Source organism: Dendrobium catenatum, unplaced genomic scaffold (genome assembly GCF_001605985.2).
Source record: "Dendrobium catenatum unplaced genomic scaffold, ASM160598v2 fragScaff_scaffold_932, whole genome shotgun sequence".
NCBI lineage: Eukaryota > Viridiplantae > Streptophyta > Magnoliopsida > Asparagales > Orchidaceae > Dendrobium > Dendrobium catenatum.
The window spans coordinates 1678759-1696937 of record NW_021319394.1 but is presented as its reverse complement, the minus strand read 5'-3'; the positions used below and the strand labels follow the sequence as shown (position 1 = coordinate 1696937).

General features: G+C 39.5%; 2 protein-coding genes across 8 annotated transcripts in view; one reads left to right on the top strand and one right to left on the bottom strand.

Moving 5' to 3' along the window:
- LOC110094682 (leucine--tRNA ligase, chloroplastic/mitochondrial) overlaps nt 1-18179 on the top strand; it is a 79568-nt gene that overhangs the window by 10030 nt on the left and 51359 nt on the right. The window lies entirely within an intron of this gene.
- On the bottom strand, nt 1948-4472 carry LOC110094683 (MLO-like protein 1). The gene is made up of 6 exons (XM_020819972.2): nt 4359-4472; nt 4189-4243; nt 3786-3880; nt 2774-2848; nt 2547-2635; nt 1948-2056 (listed from the first exon to the last, which is right to left on the bottom strand). The coding sequence occupies exons 1-6, from the start codon at nt 4377-4379 to the stop codon at nt 1963-1965; spliced, it is 429 nt and encodes a 142-aa protein (XP_020675631.1). The 5' UTR covers nt 4380-4472; the 3' UTR covers nt 1948-1962.

The following is an 18179-nucleotide window of genomic DNA, read 5'->3' as shown; positions in this document are numbered from 1 at the left end:
AGAAAAAAAAAAAAAAAAAAAAAAAAAAAAAGATAAGAGCGGTAGAAAATGAATAGAGTGGACCCTTCACAATTATATGAGGACAGGATGTTGACCAACCACCTTAAGTCCTTGAGGTTTTGAATAACAAATCTATAACGATCCATTGCAAAAAGGACAAGAGAAGAAGAAAATCAATAGATTGGAACCTTCACAATTAGACGACCATGAGATGGCAACGAACCACCTTAAGCTATTGAGGCTTTGATGATGTGACACTTTTCTAATGATGTGGTTCCTTGATAATGTTGCTCTCAATGGTGATATGGCACTCCATTACATTTGAATTAAATTGTTTTTTGGAACTAGCCTTTGGTAATGATTCCACATGAATACATAGAACCAAAGTGAGACAAAACCTTGATCCAATTGGCATAGATGGGACTATTACTAGATCAATTTGACATTAAACGCTACACCTTGAGTCAGTTCAACATTATAGGATGAATCTTAGTCTATTGGGCTAGGAGTGAGAGATCATCCTGAATCATCAGCAAAAAGATCTGGATCCCACCAAAAAAACCAAATTCGCACAACATCATACACCTTCATAATGACCACCCTCTGCCTTCTAAAATTTCAAATCCTAACAAAACTAGAACTATACTACCCAATTATAAAACGTAAAACTCCCCAAAATACTAATACCCATGACCTCTCATTTTTCTATAGTTGTAGCTTCTTACCTCATCCTTACGAGAAAACTCCCCCTCACCAAACCGAGATCCATGCAATTCATTCCACACAACAGCACCCTTCCGATCTTCCAATAACATTTCTCTAGATTCAAATCAGTCAGCATTGTGGCTACTACCCCATCCAATTCAGCCAAACTCTCTCACAGTGAATAGTAAGCACCCCGTTCTAAAATTCCTCGCACAATCAACCCCTCTTCTTGTTTAAAATAAAAACATAAACAAAAAAGTGAAAGCAAAGTAAAACCTAACCCACGTTTTTGCTAAATTAGGTTCAGAAATCAATTGAATTACATTGGCTCGTTCCGCCAGTCAGCCCTCTTTGCTTACAAGGCAGTATATTCTATTGTTCACATTCATCTATGTTTTCTTTGCAAAGTAGTCATCATTCATTGTTGCATCCACTATGCTTAAGAATTCAGATACGTAACCTAAAGATAAAGAAGGTTGGCTGAAGCCAGAGTTTCGTCTGTCTTAAAATTCAGGTATTGAGCTCAATTTTAAAAGAATGGGATAATTTAGAAAATCTTGAAACATGAATTAATTCTAAGATTGTGTAAGCTTCAAAAGAGTAAGACTGTTCCCTCACCCCTACGAGGCATACCTGCTTAGCTACATCAGCGAAACTGAAAACTCCATCAAATGAATTTGATGTGTGCAACTTATTCTAGAGTCTTGTGTTTACTCGAGGAACTAACCAAAACCTTAAAAACTACACACTTTGTTGGTTTACCGTTTCCTATGTTGGTTACAATACAATATGAGCCAGTTTGTGAATGAAATCATTGTATTCTGTACTTTTTTTGCATTGAGTTTATATTGAACTTATTTCTCGTCAATGTCGCAATTTTCTCATGATATAATTAGCAATCAGGATCAAATACAATTATCAGGAATGATCTTTGAAACTTCAGAAAGGAAAATCATATTGAAACTTCATTTCAATATGAGAGGACAAATGGCGGAAACTTGTCAAATGTAACCTCAACTGCAGTTTATTAATCAGCATAAAAGAAAATTAAAATGGGAAGAAAATTGAAGTAGAACCCCTCACACCAAAATGCATTAGGAGTGCAGGACATGTAATCAAAATAGCAAGACATTTTATAAAAACTACAAGAGAACACTAAAAATCAGTATTTTTACGAGATGCCCTTTTGTATTGATTAAATGTCCTGCACTCTTGATGGATTTTTGTATTAGGAGCTCCTGATGCAATATTTTTCCATCAGGTTGTAACATAAAAAGGGAATGGCTTCAGGTTGAGCATACCTCCAACGTTCAGCAACAAGAAAATAACCACAAAAATCCAGAGATACCAACTGCAGGGAAAGAGAACCACGAGTATAAGGATTTCATAAGCTGCATGGTACACTGAATAATAATCTAATAGTCACTTGCATTAAAAACTTTCTAGGTACACAGTTTGCACCATCCTTAGTGATAAAAATCCAATTGTATATGTATGAAGCATGGACACCAACAAAGAACAGGAAATAGATATAGACAGAGCAATCCAAAAATGTATAAACAATGAAAATAAAGCTCCTAGAGCATGTGGTTAACAGAATAGTTTAGACATATAATAATTAACATTCTGTAAGGAAACCATATGATACCAAATGGTGTCCAACAAGATTTTTGTGTGACCAACTTGGTGCGCCCAACGTAGTGAGTTTATGATGTCCAGGTTTACTATTTCCAATATGACTGAGCATGACATGATGGCCTTCTAAAAAAGTTTGTGATTCATAGTTTGTTATGAAAGAGCAAAGACTCCAATTTCAAGGAAAGGGTCATGAGCAAGATTACCTAATACCAACCACTTTCTTAAAGTCAGCTTCAAGGGCTCGAACCATGTATTTGTGAAAATCAAACTTGCGGTTACCCTTGCAATGAGCCTACACGATAAGGGATATCAACGTCAATAAAATTTACATGAAAATTTGGTATACTTGAAGAGGAAAAAAATCAGAGAAGAGTAAGAACTGTAATCAAATCACAGAATGAGTAATATATATAATTAAAAAGGTAGTTACCATAATGAATCCAAGCCTCATTGTGCTATAGTCTGATTTTGTTACTGATCCAAAAATTTGTTTAAAGAAGGAATGCTGAAACAAGAATCAAATCAATGGGGATATGTTTATCTCAAAGATTATACAAGGAATAATACTGAATAAATCATAGAAATAGACATATCAACATCTTTAGTTCTAAAGAAAACAGGTAATATAATGCAGAATTAACGAAGAAGCCAAATCAACCAATAGTTTATGTATGGCTATAGTAGCTAAGTGCCGTTTGGGATATTTTTGTTTTTTTATTTATATTTTAAGATGAAATAAAATAAGTTTGTTTTTAATGTATTTATAATTTAAAAAATAAAAAAGATTGCGGTCTCGATCTTGGTATGATTGGTGGAGATGAGAATATATGTTGCCATCACTGGAATCTGGAACGAGGAGATGCAAGTTGACGACGGGGAAATCTTGGTTGCAAATGCCGGTGATTGTAAGTCGAAGGCAGAGTCGAAGCTTTTCCAGTGGCTGACAATCCTCCATTATTTTTCCTTTTTTTTGTGTGAAGTGCCAGTTACTTTTCACAGCTTCTTAAAAATATATTTTGAAAATATAAAAAATAACTCTAAGTTATTTCAGCACCTTTTTAAAACAAAGAAATTTATTCTTAAACAATCCGAATTATTATGATTTTAACCATTTTTTTTAAATAAAAAACACAAAAAATAAAAATTAAAACAATTCAAAATTAGGCCTAAGTTGCTACGATCAAGACATTAATAGACACAACACAAACCGTTTCTTAATTCTCACTTTCCAAACAATGAATTTTGTTTTAAAAAATAATCAAAAGATTTAAAAAAAAAATTCATTATTCCATTTCAGTAGCATCATATTCGTGGTTACTCACGATAATCAAATGAAGCTTCATTGTACAGGTACAATGTTGAACTACATGAAACAATTTAAGATAGAAATCAAAGAGTAGAGATACAGTTCTCCTTACGGCCAGAATAACATCATAACTTACCAGCCAACTTAATATTACAGAATCCTTGCCAATGCCAAGAAAGCGGCCCTTAACAAATTCAGTTTGGTGAACATGAGTGATCGCTGGGGCAGAAGCTGCAAGAATACAATTGCTTGTTCAGCATGTACAAACGAAAAGTAATGATATTTGGGGGATTTATATACATGTCACTTTATTTCATGCTATTATGTCTAATACCTAAAGCATTAATATTACATGCCTACCATAGGCATGTAATATTATTGGTAGGCATGTAATATTAATGTTTTAGGTGTTGAATATGTAAATAGCATGAAATAAAGTGGTATGTATGTAATTTTTGTCCCAAACAGAAAATGTGGCGTGAACCAGATAGGACATATATGACATTGCCAGTATGGAGAGCAGGGCAAATAGTAAATACCATTTTCCACAGTTTCTTTGTGGATGGAAACTTCCCAGTGCTTCCATTGGCGTATCTATGTGAAATGAAGCTATCATCAGCATATTAAAGACAGCACCAAGTTCTTAATTCCATCTACTTATGAACTCAAGGATGTGTGCAAATAAAAAACATATGTAGATTTTAATTACCTTTGCACTTCCCAAGAGCATGGTTAGAACACTAAGAATCACATGAGTTGTGGCCAAAACAAAGATAAAAATATGAAGTTGATGGATTGCTTCAATCGATAGAAGTGGAACTTTTCCCTGCAAAAGAGAAAGTAGAACAGATAATTAATGAGATTGATGCATGAGCCTAGTAAATAAAGCAAATTATAGCATTTTTCTTGTTTTCTATTCTTTGACACGTGAATCTTCAAGAATTACACATGCAGATTATGTATACACAGTATAAATTATCATATTATGTAGAATGTACACTCGATAGGCAAGCCATAAATATACTTAATACTTATTGGAAGCACATTGGTTTACGAATACATGGATGGGATTTCCATGGGCGTATCTTTAAATTTTATTTAGTTCAAATGTAAAGAGATAGGCCACACCATCATTTCAAAAACTAAAAGAGTGAATGAGCTTGTTGGGTGATTAGCATTTATTTTGGCTAACGTTCTTCCAGCCTCTTTGTGAACATGGGTAACTAATGTGCTTGCACAGATTATTGCTTCGCATGCTTCTTTTTTTCCGTGGGTTTAAATGAGCACACATCAAAAAACGGTTGTGCAGATCAGGGAAAAAATCATATGTGGGACCAAGCTTGGGTTTAATTCAAGCGTTGGAGGAAAATTTTGAATGGAAGGGGGGGGAAATTTGAATAGAAGGGCTGTTTAGGGATTTTGTATGGGGATGAGAGTTAAAGAGGGGGAAAGGGGGGAATTAGGTCCTCATCTTGAATTTGAATGAAAAGTTGGAGATCTCATTGTGTGCTTGGGCTCTAGGGTTTGCTAGAGACTTGTGGAGAGTTGTTCTTCCTCTCGAATTGAAGAACTATTGTATCTTTGCTGTTTTGATTCTTCTTCTAGTTGAATACAAGTATTGGCTTGGTTTTATTCCAGTTTTTCCCACTGTTTTCTCAGTTTGAGTGCAGTTTTCTGTTGTCTACAACAGAAATTCTGCTGTTTTCCTGCTGTTTGCTCTTCCGATTGGCTTAGGATTGCTTGCGAACTCAAGTATTACCTTAGGGTTACTTGCGAACTCAAGTATTTCCTATCAGATGCATTTGGATGGACAACAACCGACAAAAATCAGGAAGATTTGTGGACTCTTCACGATCCTTGGACATAAAAAACATATGATCTCATATACATACAAATGGATTTTGCAGAGATTATAGAAAGTTACCACTAACCACTCAGTTGAGTGTGTTGCATTTGATCTCTAAAGTAGAAGTTGTAAGGTTCAAATCCTTGTAATATATATATATATATATTAAGGGCTACAAGTAGCTCTACTTTCTTGTAAATGGCCACATCCCTGAAATTTATTTGGATGAAGTTCCTTTTTTTTAATACATTGATATAGTAGTTTACTAAAGACCAAGTATGTATACTTATTTCGATTTCTTCAGAATATTATTAACATATTTACACAGGTGAGTCATGCGATGGATACAGTTCACTTGGGTTATATGGTTTAGTTTACACAGTTTAATGGTAGTTTTAGAAAGAATAGCATAAAGTATTTAAACTGCGTGTAATAGGTGTTACCTTCTTATGGTTATTGACATTTTTGTTCTATGATATCTTTTATTTGACAAGATGCTGTTGACCTGCTGTACCGAGAAAAAAAAAAATTCTCACCTGCTCTGGCATCCCACGTCACACGACGCCCGCACTCCTCGCACGTCGCTCGCACGATCGACGTCGCATCCGCCACGACTCTGCACGACGAGCTTACGTTGTTAAATGGCCACGAAAAGGAGGCCTTCAGGCTTTTTCACGAGCCTGCTCACTCCCCTCTCCCTCTCAACACAGCTCACTCCCCGCTCACGCTCTCCGATCTCTCCCTCTCTTGTGTCTACTCGAGCTCCCTCACTCGATGACTTCTCTTTCCTGTCGGGACGGAAGCTACGACGTTTGATTGGAGGAAACGACAGGAGCCGCTCACTGTGAAGATAACTTTCTCCATTTCGCGTGCTTCCTCGATCCTCTTCGTGGCCGGACGACTTCGCTCCTCCGACGTTATCCCTTCCTGTTCGAGCGGAAGTTGCGACATTTTGATCCGAAGAAGGGACGGGAGCCTGCCATCCGTGAGGTTGCACACATCGCTTCTCTGATCCCTTTGGGCTGTTCAACTTTGCTCCCTCGACGACGTTGTCTTCCAGTTTGATCGGAGCAAATGACGGGAGCTAGCTCGTGTGAAGGTAATTGTCTCCCTTGCGCGTGCTTCCACGGCCAAATCCAGTAAACCCATCGAGTCAGAGGAGAAAAGGGAGGTTTCTTTTTATTAATTCATTTTAATTAATATTAATTATATTTAATTATTATTTAAGTATAATTATAATTAATTATTTAATTATAATTAATTAATAATTAGTAATCAATTTTTAATTATAAAAAAAAAAACCTTGTCATTGGTGTGTGCGACGGACTGGAAAATCGCCCATGCACGCCTTTATTGCGCGTGGTGGGATGGGACCTGAACAAGCACTTGGACATGTACTTTGAACTCGAACCGGATTGAATACAAGGGACCAGTGAACTTGTGTTACTAACTCGGACTCAAGTGAACTCAATCTCAATTTGAAAGTGAAATGAATTGAACTAAGACTTGAACGTGAATGTGTTATAAACTCAAGAGCAGCACAAGGAATCAAAGTATGAACCGGACTTAAACGAGCACTTGAACTCGATCCGTACAACGTTGAGTGGGACTTGCAAACTTGATGGATTCATGTTGAATGAAACAGAACTTAGATTCAAACACATGCAAGGAACAAGACTTGAATCACACACGAGAAAACTAAAACTTCAAGAATATTTGTGTGGTCAATAGTGACTCAATGTCAGATGAAATACATTGACCTTAGTAAACAAATGTGACTAGGGCGCACTACAAGACATCAATTCATATAAGTAAAGAATATAGTGAACTCTTACAACAGTCTCTACGAGATCGGGTGCATAGTACCTACAAGAATGAAATGCATGGGCTTCCCTCCCATATGCACCATTGGAATCTCCAACACAAACGACAAGCGCCTGTTGATTGAAGAAGGAGATACTAGAGACTAATAATGGAGGACCCGTCCCTACAAACAAATACAATCAAAAACCCATCTGAGATTGGTGAAAGGTGGATATGATGTATGAATAATGGGTCTTCTACAAGCAGTTCCAGGAGGTCGTAGTGGATACAACAATTCCCTGCGAATGAATATTTGTGGATAACAACGGTGGATATATCGTAGGTACAACGAACCATTGTGGGCACAAGTACAAACATCACCTTCGACAATGGTGATTAAAATCTACAAGTAAGTTGGGTACAAGTGCAACCCGATGTATGAAGAAGGATACACCTTGGCGGAATGGAAGAGATGTTTGAACAAATACGAACTAAACTTTCTGGTGTTCCAAAATTTCTTCTTGATCCTGCACTTAAGAAGAATATAGTTACCACATCTACAAATATAAAAAATAATAAGCCTACTACACTGAAGAGCTTAAAAGTTCTTTATAAAGCAGCGGTCATTGATTTCAAAGACCAGAAGGTCCTCCCCGGCGAACGAGATAGGGGAGTCAACATCAAGATGATGAGATGCCTTGTGACATCCAAATAATACCGCCACCGGATCTGCAACACTTATACAAGCAGACAGTAGGCATCCACAATCTACAACGCACTGCCACCGGATCCGCAACACTCGTATTAGCAGACAGAAGGTGTGTATAAGCTCTCAAATGAAATATTGTGTACTCAAATGGCGATAACTTGTACAACTACAATTATTTCGGTGTACCCATGCACGTGCACTATAAATTGTATACACATAGGTACATTAAAGGGGAAAATAAAATCTCAACCCGCATGGGCCCCGGCGAGCGTATTATTGGTACACATATGACGTCTAGGGATGCTGCCCGTGAATTCAAGTTTGAACCTGATCCTTCTATGCAGATCAATAGGAGTTGTCAGGGTTAGAACATTCTAACAAATATACGGTTGTGGCGACTGGTGTATTTGTTTTAATACATTCATATTAGGCCCTCAAGGCCTATAATCAAGAGGATTCACTAACAAAGGCACGAAGCCTACAAAACTTGATCCTCCTAAGCAGGTAAATAGGAGTAGACAGGGTTCAAACAATCGGGTAAATATGCGGTCACGAAGTTGACCGGGATATTTATTTTATATATTCATATTAGGCTTTCAAGGCCCTTAACAATATGAATTCACTGACAAAGGGAACAAAGCCTACGAAACCAGATCCCTTGTCAGCAAGTTGATAGGGTCGACAAGGTTCATAAATATTTTCAAAAGGATATGACCCCAAACACTTCAATGATAGCTGTGTTGAATGTTTATCTCAACCGGAGGGGTTCACAAATAATTTCAAATGTCTTTCCAGCTCCACCAAAATCCAAAAAATCTTAAAATCCCAAAATCCAAAAAATATTTAAAATTGAAATCCAACTATTAAATACTTAAAGCAAAATTCATCCACCATCCACAACAGTTTGCCGACGTGGACAAATGAAATTTACTTAAGCTCACATAGAGCTAATGCCTAATCAAAAATATCATTAGGATCCATTCTCAAACAATCTCTTGCCAATAAGGACGTGGTACGTGTCCTCTAACCGGCGGTTTTACCGCCAAATAACACCGCAAGATAAACGGTTATGACTCGGGGCCCTCTGAACCGAGTGGTTTTGCCGCTAAATAGCACCACAAATACTGGTTATGGCCAGAGCCAATACATTCCTTATTGACATCAAATTTTTGAGATATGAATCAATAGGATATGATCGATAGGGTACAGAGCCCTCTGTTAGTTAAGGTAGATTCAAATTTATCCCCTTAGACAAATATTCACCCCAGGTCTACAAGGTCCCCTTGGACGAATCAACCCATGGTTGCCGACAAAGATCCTTCTGTCAGGTTGGGTCGACTACCTCCTCTGACTAAGTAGACCAGGGACCACAATGGCCCAAGATGACGGAGCCATGAGATCTTGATCGGGTCTATCATCCACCACCCACCATCCGCTTCAAGTGCAAGATGGTGAAATTTCAATTTTAAATATCAAATTTCTCAAAAATCTCAACCCAAATTTTCAAATCTTCAAAATTTTCAAATATCTATGCCCATGCTATTATTATATGCCAGATAACACGTATCTCTACGTATCTGATTGACGACTAGCCTTAATCGAAAGTTCTCTCTCGTGATCGAGAGAGGTAATTAACTATAGGGGCTTGCGTCTATAGGAAACCAGAACTCAGATCATAAAGTCCTCGCAAAATGAGGGAGAAATCTCTAGGTAGTGCTTTATCTACAAACCCATCTGCCTTCCAAAATTTACCCCGGAGCTTCGTTTCGTTAAAACTCCATCGCCAAAGAAAAAGCAAATTAAAGCGGGCAGAGGCCGGGGCCGAATTTTCGAAGCCCACAAATTTCTAGCGACTCCGCTGGGGAATGATTTATCTTTGCATCTCTGGCTAGTCATTTATAGGCTATAATAGCAAACAAATCTATATGGACTAAAATTTTAAATTTCCTAAAAATCAATCTTTTATGTAAGATTCATTGGAAATTCATAAGCAGTGTTTTAATTCTATTCTAATTTTCATTCTTCTATTATTTGTTCTGCGTTATTTTTGTATTATGAAAGTGTGGGGTGATGTATCAAATTTAATCACTAACCCCTGCCTTTCATTTGTAGAGAATGAAAATGCAGGACACCCCGATGACCGTCCAACTAGGACGAGGAGCCAAGATTCAACTAGCGAATGCTATTATTGAGACTGGAAATACTGGAGCCACTATCCACATTGGTGGGCTTGAATTCTCAGTAGCTACTGCAAAGGCTACGGTCGTCCCTGTGTAGGACGTCAACTCTGAACAACTTTTTGGAAGGTCCCATTCTGCGAGGACTACTGCCAGAGATGCTGCTCAAGGAAGAGTCTCTGTGTTTGAAAGATTATCCTAGCTTGAGACCCTAACTGCAAAAAGGGTTGTTACTGGAAGGAAAAATTCTATGGTGACTGCAAACACCACCGTTCTGCTTAGAGAGCCTGTTTCATCTGAGCAGTATAACGCTGAAGCTTCCTCATATGGAGGAAGGCTCAACAGAAGGCAGAGGAGTAAAAGAAATGCGGAACTGCGAGCTCAACAATTACTTGTACCAATCCATCCCCCTAACCTGTCAGCACAAGAACTAGAGATCAACAACCCCACTCAGAACATGTTCACTAACCTAAGGTGGATAAAGAGAAATAGCTCTTCTGGTGAGCTCAAGCAATCCTTCTTGGAGCGTTGACCTGAAGCCCCGGCCCCTCAAAAGATAAGAGAGCCTGAACGTCTGTCTGCCCGGGTACACCGAGTTCTGAAGACAATTAAGGAAAGAGGGATAATGAAGAAAAAGTTCCAGAGGCCATTGATTGTTGAGGCCCGAAGAACCCCTCCAAGAGAGAGGCTTTCATCTGCATGATAGCCGAACGAAGAAATTATCAATGACATGCTCTGCAGGAAGCACATCAGGGCGTAACACTTGGACCATGTGTCCAAGAATCCTTCGCCGAAAGGGCCCAGCAGAAAGGCAAACAAGTTTGGAGGCCGAAGCCTCGAAAAGAAAAGATCTTTGAAGAAAGAGATAGATCGGGTGTGACATTCGGAATAGTCTCATGGAGATCCGCCCCAGCTAATAGAACTCGTTAGAGATGGGTCCAAAAGAAGGCCCATAATGATAATTATAATGACAGACTGACGGTCGACATCCTGGAGAGTCCTCCAAGAGATCCCGTCATTCACCTACTTCGGCCAGAGAAGTTCATTTCGATCACAGTCCTCAAATCGAAGAAATAATCATCCCAAACCAAAAATCTGAAATTCAGTGGCGACGTCGCTCAAAAATCCAGGTACAAGAAGAAGGTGAAGAAGACTATGGTGATGAAGACACTATGGAGATCGAGGTGGTTCATATGGTCAGCCATATTAATGTTGAAGATGATGATTGTGATGAAGATGATCAACAGTCACAGCCACGCGTACGTGTTTATCGACGTTGCCATAGGGCTAGATCTATTGCCAGCCGAAGTTCTCGTACCTCAAAAGAATGAGAGGAAGAAGAAGAGGTCGGAGAAAACCCCTTCGCTGGCGAAGACATCACGCTCCCTGAAATGAGAAATCAGATGAGGCGACAGATGCGAAAGAAAGATAGAGAAATCTCTCAGTTAAATGATAAAATGATTTAGATGATGACTCAGATGACGACAATGATGGAGATAATGCAGAAGACCACTTCTGTGAGTCCTGTGCCGGCTCAACCTATCAACCAAGTTGCGAATAATGTTCCAGCAAATCCTCAAAATCCTCAAGTGCCGCAAGCCTCAGGAGTGAAAGGTGTACCTGAAGGTGGCAGAGAGACTTATGATCTTACCCGCCAACGTATTCCACAAAATGCAGCGAACGCCTCTGAACCTGTAACTGCAGCACAACTAGAAGGCTTAATCAGTGAAAAGATTAAAGTCATTATAGCTGTTGAACAAACAGGGAAGTTGGTAGGCAAAGGTCGTCCGTACCCAGCAGTACGATCAGGTGCCATACCCAAAGAGATATTTTGTACCAAAATTCAATATTTTTGACGGCAATAAGAATCCCAGACAGCACCTCGCGCAGTTCAAAGCAACTTGCGGGAACACTGGAGGCGATGATGCTTTGTTATTCCGACAATTCATGAGCAGCTTGAGTGGAACTGCTTTCGAATGGTACGTCGAGCTACCGAATGATTCTTTAAAAACCTTCGCAGAGTTAGAGATCTTGTTCATGAAAAGGTTTGCCAGTGCAACTGAGAAGACCACCATTGCTGATCTCGCCCTTGGTAAAAGGAGAAAGGATGAATCAGTGACGAGATATATAATACGCTGGTGCAATCTCAGTATAAAGTGCGAGCAGCAGCTAGAAGAAGAGTTTGCTGTCCAATTGCTTATATGAAACATTGATGATAATATGCAGTCCTTCTTATGCATGACTTATATTACGACCTTCCAAGATCTGTTGGATAGGGTGGCAAAGTTTGAGAAGTTGAATTTGTCAAAATCTGAAAGCCTCCTTGACATACCCAAAAGGCCAAGAAACCTGATGCTAGGAAGAATGAGGTCTATTCCGCATTTCCTCCCAGACCTGATAAAGATAAAAGCGCAGTATATAATGAGGATAAAGGAAAGCAGCCGATGTAATATGAAGAAAAATCAAAACAAACTTACAATCTAAATCCTCAACCAAAGCTGATTCTTGGAGGAAATGATAAGGCTCGAGCCTTTCCCGGTGAAGGAGAGCGCCATAGGCAAATAATTGGAACTGGTGATAGAATGTTCCCCTCCCTGAAAGAGAAAATTAATAAAGAATATTCATTTAAGAGGGATAGTGTCGCTAAATTGTTCCAACAAGCACTCAAGGCTGGTCTGGAATTGCCAGAATGCAAAAAACCTGAAGAGTCCAAACACAATGGCGATCCAAACTACTGCCCATATCATCGGATAGTTAGTCATCTAATTGAAGATTGCTATGCCTTCAAAGATTGGTTGGAAAAGAAGTACAAAATAGGAGAATTAACATTATCAGATAACGTGTTAGTTCGTCCCAGAAAGGAATTCACCCGGGTAGTCACGTCCTCTTCCGTACTATCGTCTAAATAAACAACAACAAAAGAACCTATTCAGGATGAGCAATGGGAAACCGTGGTCTCCAAGAAGACAACAAAAATGTTGAAACAGTTAGGAGTTCCAGGTGTCAAGTGGAAGTCTCCTACTGAACCAGTACTGGCTTTGAAGTGGTTGCATGTGCCACATGCATTCACCTCCAGCAACCTAACCAAGCTAGTTCATTAAAGTCTGGTAAGTCAAAATCAAAGGCTTCAAAGAAGAAAGCCAAATTGAGGAAGCCTATGGATAAGAAGATTGCAACTCAAAAGGTTATTGATAGTTTGGGTGAATATTACCAGACTGCCAGAAAGCCTATTAAGCTCAGTGATTTCATGAAAGAGCTCAAAATAGATGAAACATAAGAAGCTGAGGCTGAATCTCTTCATACAGAGACATGTCGAGTCATCTTTACTACATCAAAGATAACAGAAAGGGAGAAATATGCTGAAGAAGTGGCCCCTGAGTTCTGTCTAATGGTGTCATCAATTGAATTCAGTTCAGATGATCTATATTTTCCAAATGATAAAGATTCAGATCCAAGCATAGAATAAAAAATAGAGCAGATGAAATTGGGAGATGATTCTGAGTCTACAGATGAATCTCCAGATACAACAATGACTGACTCCGAGGAAAATGCTTCACTAAATAGGTTTGAATCAGATGAGGTTGGCCAGGTGCAGTTGAGAAGTGGCAAGGTACTGCCACCTCCACCAAAGAAGGGAGCTCTTAACAAAGACAAGGGAAAAGAGATAATTATCAATGAAGATATTATCCCCGAAGATTCTAAGAAGAAAGAAACTTCAGCTAAGGGGATATATTACAATATCTTATCCTACTTGAGGAAGATACCAGCGCAACTCAGCATATACGACGCCCTTGTGATGTCTAAAGACCTTCGGGAGACTTTGATCAAAGCTCTCAAGGACCCTGAAAGATATGAAGCGTATTTTGCTGAACGCAACCTGACTGAGGTCTTGCAAGCTCAGAATGAGCCCATTATCACTTTTGCTGAGGATGATCTGATGCTTGGAACGGCAGATCACAATCGACCTCTATATGTTATGGCAGAAAGCGACGGTATGATGATCAGTCGGATTTTGATCAATCCTGGGTCTTCTGTAAATCTCATAAGCCTGAAGGCATTGAGATCATTGTGCCTCGATGTGCAACATCTTAACCAAGATAAGCTGACGGTGCACGACTTCAACGAGAAAGGGCAGAAAACCCTTGGATCATTTATGCTCCCTCTTGTATTTGGAGAACTTCACACAGAAGCCAAATTCCATGTGATTGATGCAGACACCTCGTTCAAGACGTTACTAGGCCGCCCCTGGCTGTACGAATATGGTGTTGTCCCTTTAACATTTCACTAGTGCATGGAGTATCTCAGGGAAGGAGAATAATTCAGAATTTCTGGTGATATCCAACCCTTTGCAGTACATGAAGTAACAATATATGAAGATGCCAGATATTTCATGCTAAAGAAGCAAAAGCCTTTGAGTTCTCTTGAGGCTAGAGCATCAAATTCAAAGGCTGCATATAAACCCAAACAAGAAGGTGCGAAAAAGTGTGTGGGAAGAAAGAAGGCAATGCCGACTCTTCCCAATACATCAAGCATTCCTAAAGAAATGAAACATGTACCTCACCTTAGGAGTGACACAGATGAAAGTGATGTTGTCCCTATAAAATCCCGAAAAGTAGGCTAGTCTGCGTCCGAATGGAGCAGGGAGGATTATGATTACGACTCTATCTACATGAACATAGTGCATGGTGTGTTCTCCAGAAAGATAGACAGCCTGTCTATCTCGGATAGCGTACTCGTAGTCATGAGAATTCCTCTACAACACTTCAAGGAAATCATTCAGCGCAAGGTGCATAAGATTGAAGAGCTCACCCTTGTTATCTACCTCCTCTTAAGAAGGGGGTTGCACCAGGGAATGTGCTATATTCAGCAGGAATGCGTGAAGAAGAGAATTATGATTGGTGTTGCATGCACCTTGATTCTGAAGAATTATTTCCTACGAGACTACCTAGGTTTAATACCATAGGTGTTCAAAGAATGCTACGAAAGCAGATCAATGTTCCTACCACCAAGCGACAACTTCATTTAAGCCTGAGCCTCTGGTATGGAAGGAATCCGCTACCATTACGACATAAGGATATATATGCATATAAGGGTATCAGATTCATTAAACGAAAATTCCTCTGGAAAGAGACTTGTCGGGCAATCACATGCATGGAAATTGAATCCGATGATGGTGGCACTGATGAGGTGTATGAAGTTGATACATATGATGATCAACCCGTAGAGGTCAAGCCTACACCAGAAGAACTGGAAGACGGTGGACAGGTTGCTACGATGGATGAGCTAAAAGAAGTCAACTTGGGAAATGAGGAAGATCCTCGCCCAATCTTCATTAGCTCTCGCATGCTAGAAGGTCAAGTAGAAGAAGTGAAGAAGCTCCTCTGTAAATTCAGGGACTGCTTTGCCTGGACATATGCTGAGATGCCGAGCTTATCCCCTGATGTGGCAGTTCATAGATTAGCCATCAAGCCTGATGTAGCATCTATCAAACAAGCTCCAAGGAGAATGAGATTTGAGATTGAAGAGCAGGTGATTACAAAAACAAAGAAGCTCATAGAAGCAGGCTTCATCCGAGAAGAAAAGTATACTGACTGGATTGCCAATATAGTCCCAATAAAGAAGAAGAATGGCCAGATTCGTATTTGCATTGACTTCAGGACCTCAACAAGGCATGTCCGAAAGATGACTTTCCACTCTCGGTATCGGAACTTCTAGTTGACAATAAATCTAACTATGACATGTTCTCCTTCATGGATGGATTGTCGGGCTACAATCAAATTAAAATGGCTTCTGAAGATGAAAAGCATACATCGTTCAGAACACATATAGGCATTTTCTTTTATACGGTCATGCCCTTTGGCCTGAAAAATGTTGGTGCCACATATCAACGGGCGATGACTCGTATATTTAATGATTTGATTCATCAAAAGGTCGAATGCTGTGTAGATGACTTGATCATTAAGAGCATGGACCAAAAAGATCACATTGATGACTTGAGAACAGTGTTCGAGAGGATAAGAAAGTATGATCTGAAGATGAACCCTCTCAAGTGTGCATTCGGGGTCTCCTCCAGCAATTTTTTGGGGTACGTTGTTCGACATCGAGGCATCGAAGTTGACCCCAACAAGATCAAGGCGATTATGGAAATGCCACCTCCAGAGAACCTTTGACAACTCCATTCTTTACAAGGACAACTGGCTTTCATTCGGCAGTTCATATCGAATATGTCGGGTAAGTGCCGACTATTTTCAAAGCTAATGAAAAAAGATATATGTTTTAAATGGGATAATGATTATCAAGAGGCTTTTGATAGCATCAAGAGATATATGTTGAATCCTCCTATTCTTGCGGCGCCAATCTCGGGGAAGCATCTTGAAGAGTCCCTCGGAGCATAATTGGCTCAGCACAATGAAGAAGACAAGGAAAATGCGCTCTACTATATCAGCCGGAGGTTGATTGGAGCAGAAATACGCTATTCCCCAATTTAAAAACATTGCCTGTCATTGATTTTTGCAGTTCAGAAACTTCGTCACTACATGCTATCTTATAAAATCACCTTGATATCAAAGATCGATCCGCTGAGCTTTTTGATGACAAGACCAACGTTGATAGGTCGTTTGGCAAGGTGGGCAGTAACACTGTTGCAATTTGATATCACATATGTCATGCAAAAGGCAGTGAAAGGGCAGGTGTTGGCAGATTTCCTCACCGTACATCCTATCCCTGCCTACCTGACGAGCAGATCATGAATGTCGAAGAGGAGAAGATGTTACGAGTATGAGAAATATATTTTGATGTAGCATCATCAGTTAAGCATGCTCGGCCTCTAAATCTGGAAAAAGCTCAAGCCGGAATTGGAATCATTTTTGTAGCACCCAAGGGAGGCATAATGAGATTCTCATTTAGCTTGACTAAACCTCGGACCAATAATGAGGATGAATATGAAGACTTAATAGCAGGATTGAAGATTACGATTGATATTAGAATTCGAAATCTCCAAATTTTTGGTGATTCTCAACTAGTTGTAAACAAAGTACTGGAGTTTACAAAATCACCAAGTTCGAGTTGAGATGTTATCATCGGCGAGTTCTTGAGCTTTTGAAGCAAATTCCAATTGTCAAACTAACTCAAATTCACTGAGGTCAAAATGGTAAAGCTGATTCCTAACAAAATTGACTAAAGAAATGACGAATATGGATGATGAATGACCTATAATAATTATGGTGTACAATCATCGGGTCCTAGAGCCAGCATTATTACAATTCCCGCAAGCAGAGAGAATACCAAGTTCAAGCCAGCAGGATGCAACTCCGGTTGATCCTCAATCTCCCTAACCAGTAGATCTCGAAGACCAACTTGAAGAACAACAAGTTCATAAGAAAAGATGCAAGGCTAGTCAAACTTCAGAATCGTGGTGGCATTGCCTAGATGTCGAAGAAGAAGAAGATTGGAGGCAATCTTTCATTGACTACTTTAAAGAAAACAATCTACCAACAAACAAGTCATTAGCTGCTCAAATCAGGAAGAGAGCGCTACGATATGCGTTTGTTAACAACACATTGTATTGGTGTACTTTCGATTAAATGTGGCTAAGATGTCTAGGGACCCGAGAAGCTGATAAGATGGTGGTAGAAGTTCATGAAGGACTTTGTGGAACGCACCAATCAGGTCCCAAGATGGCAGTCAAAATCAAAAAAATTGGTTATTATTGGTCGACAATGGTAAAGAATTGTATCGATCATGCTAAGAGGTGTCACGAGTGCCAGATCCACGGTGATGTTATACATCAACCGTCAAATCCACTGCACCCTACAATAGCATCCTGACCATTTGAATGCTTGGGCACCGACGCTATCGGGCCGATAGATCTGCCGTCATCAGCAGGGCGCCGCTTCATCCTAGCAGCAACCAAATACTTCTCTAAGTGGGCAGAAGCGGCTCTATTCAAAGAAGTTACATCCGAGCATGTGATCAACTTCTTCACACATAACGTCG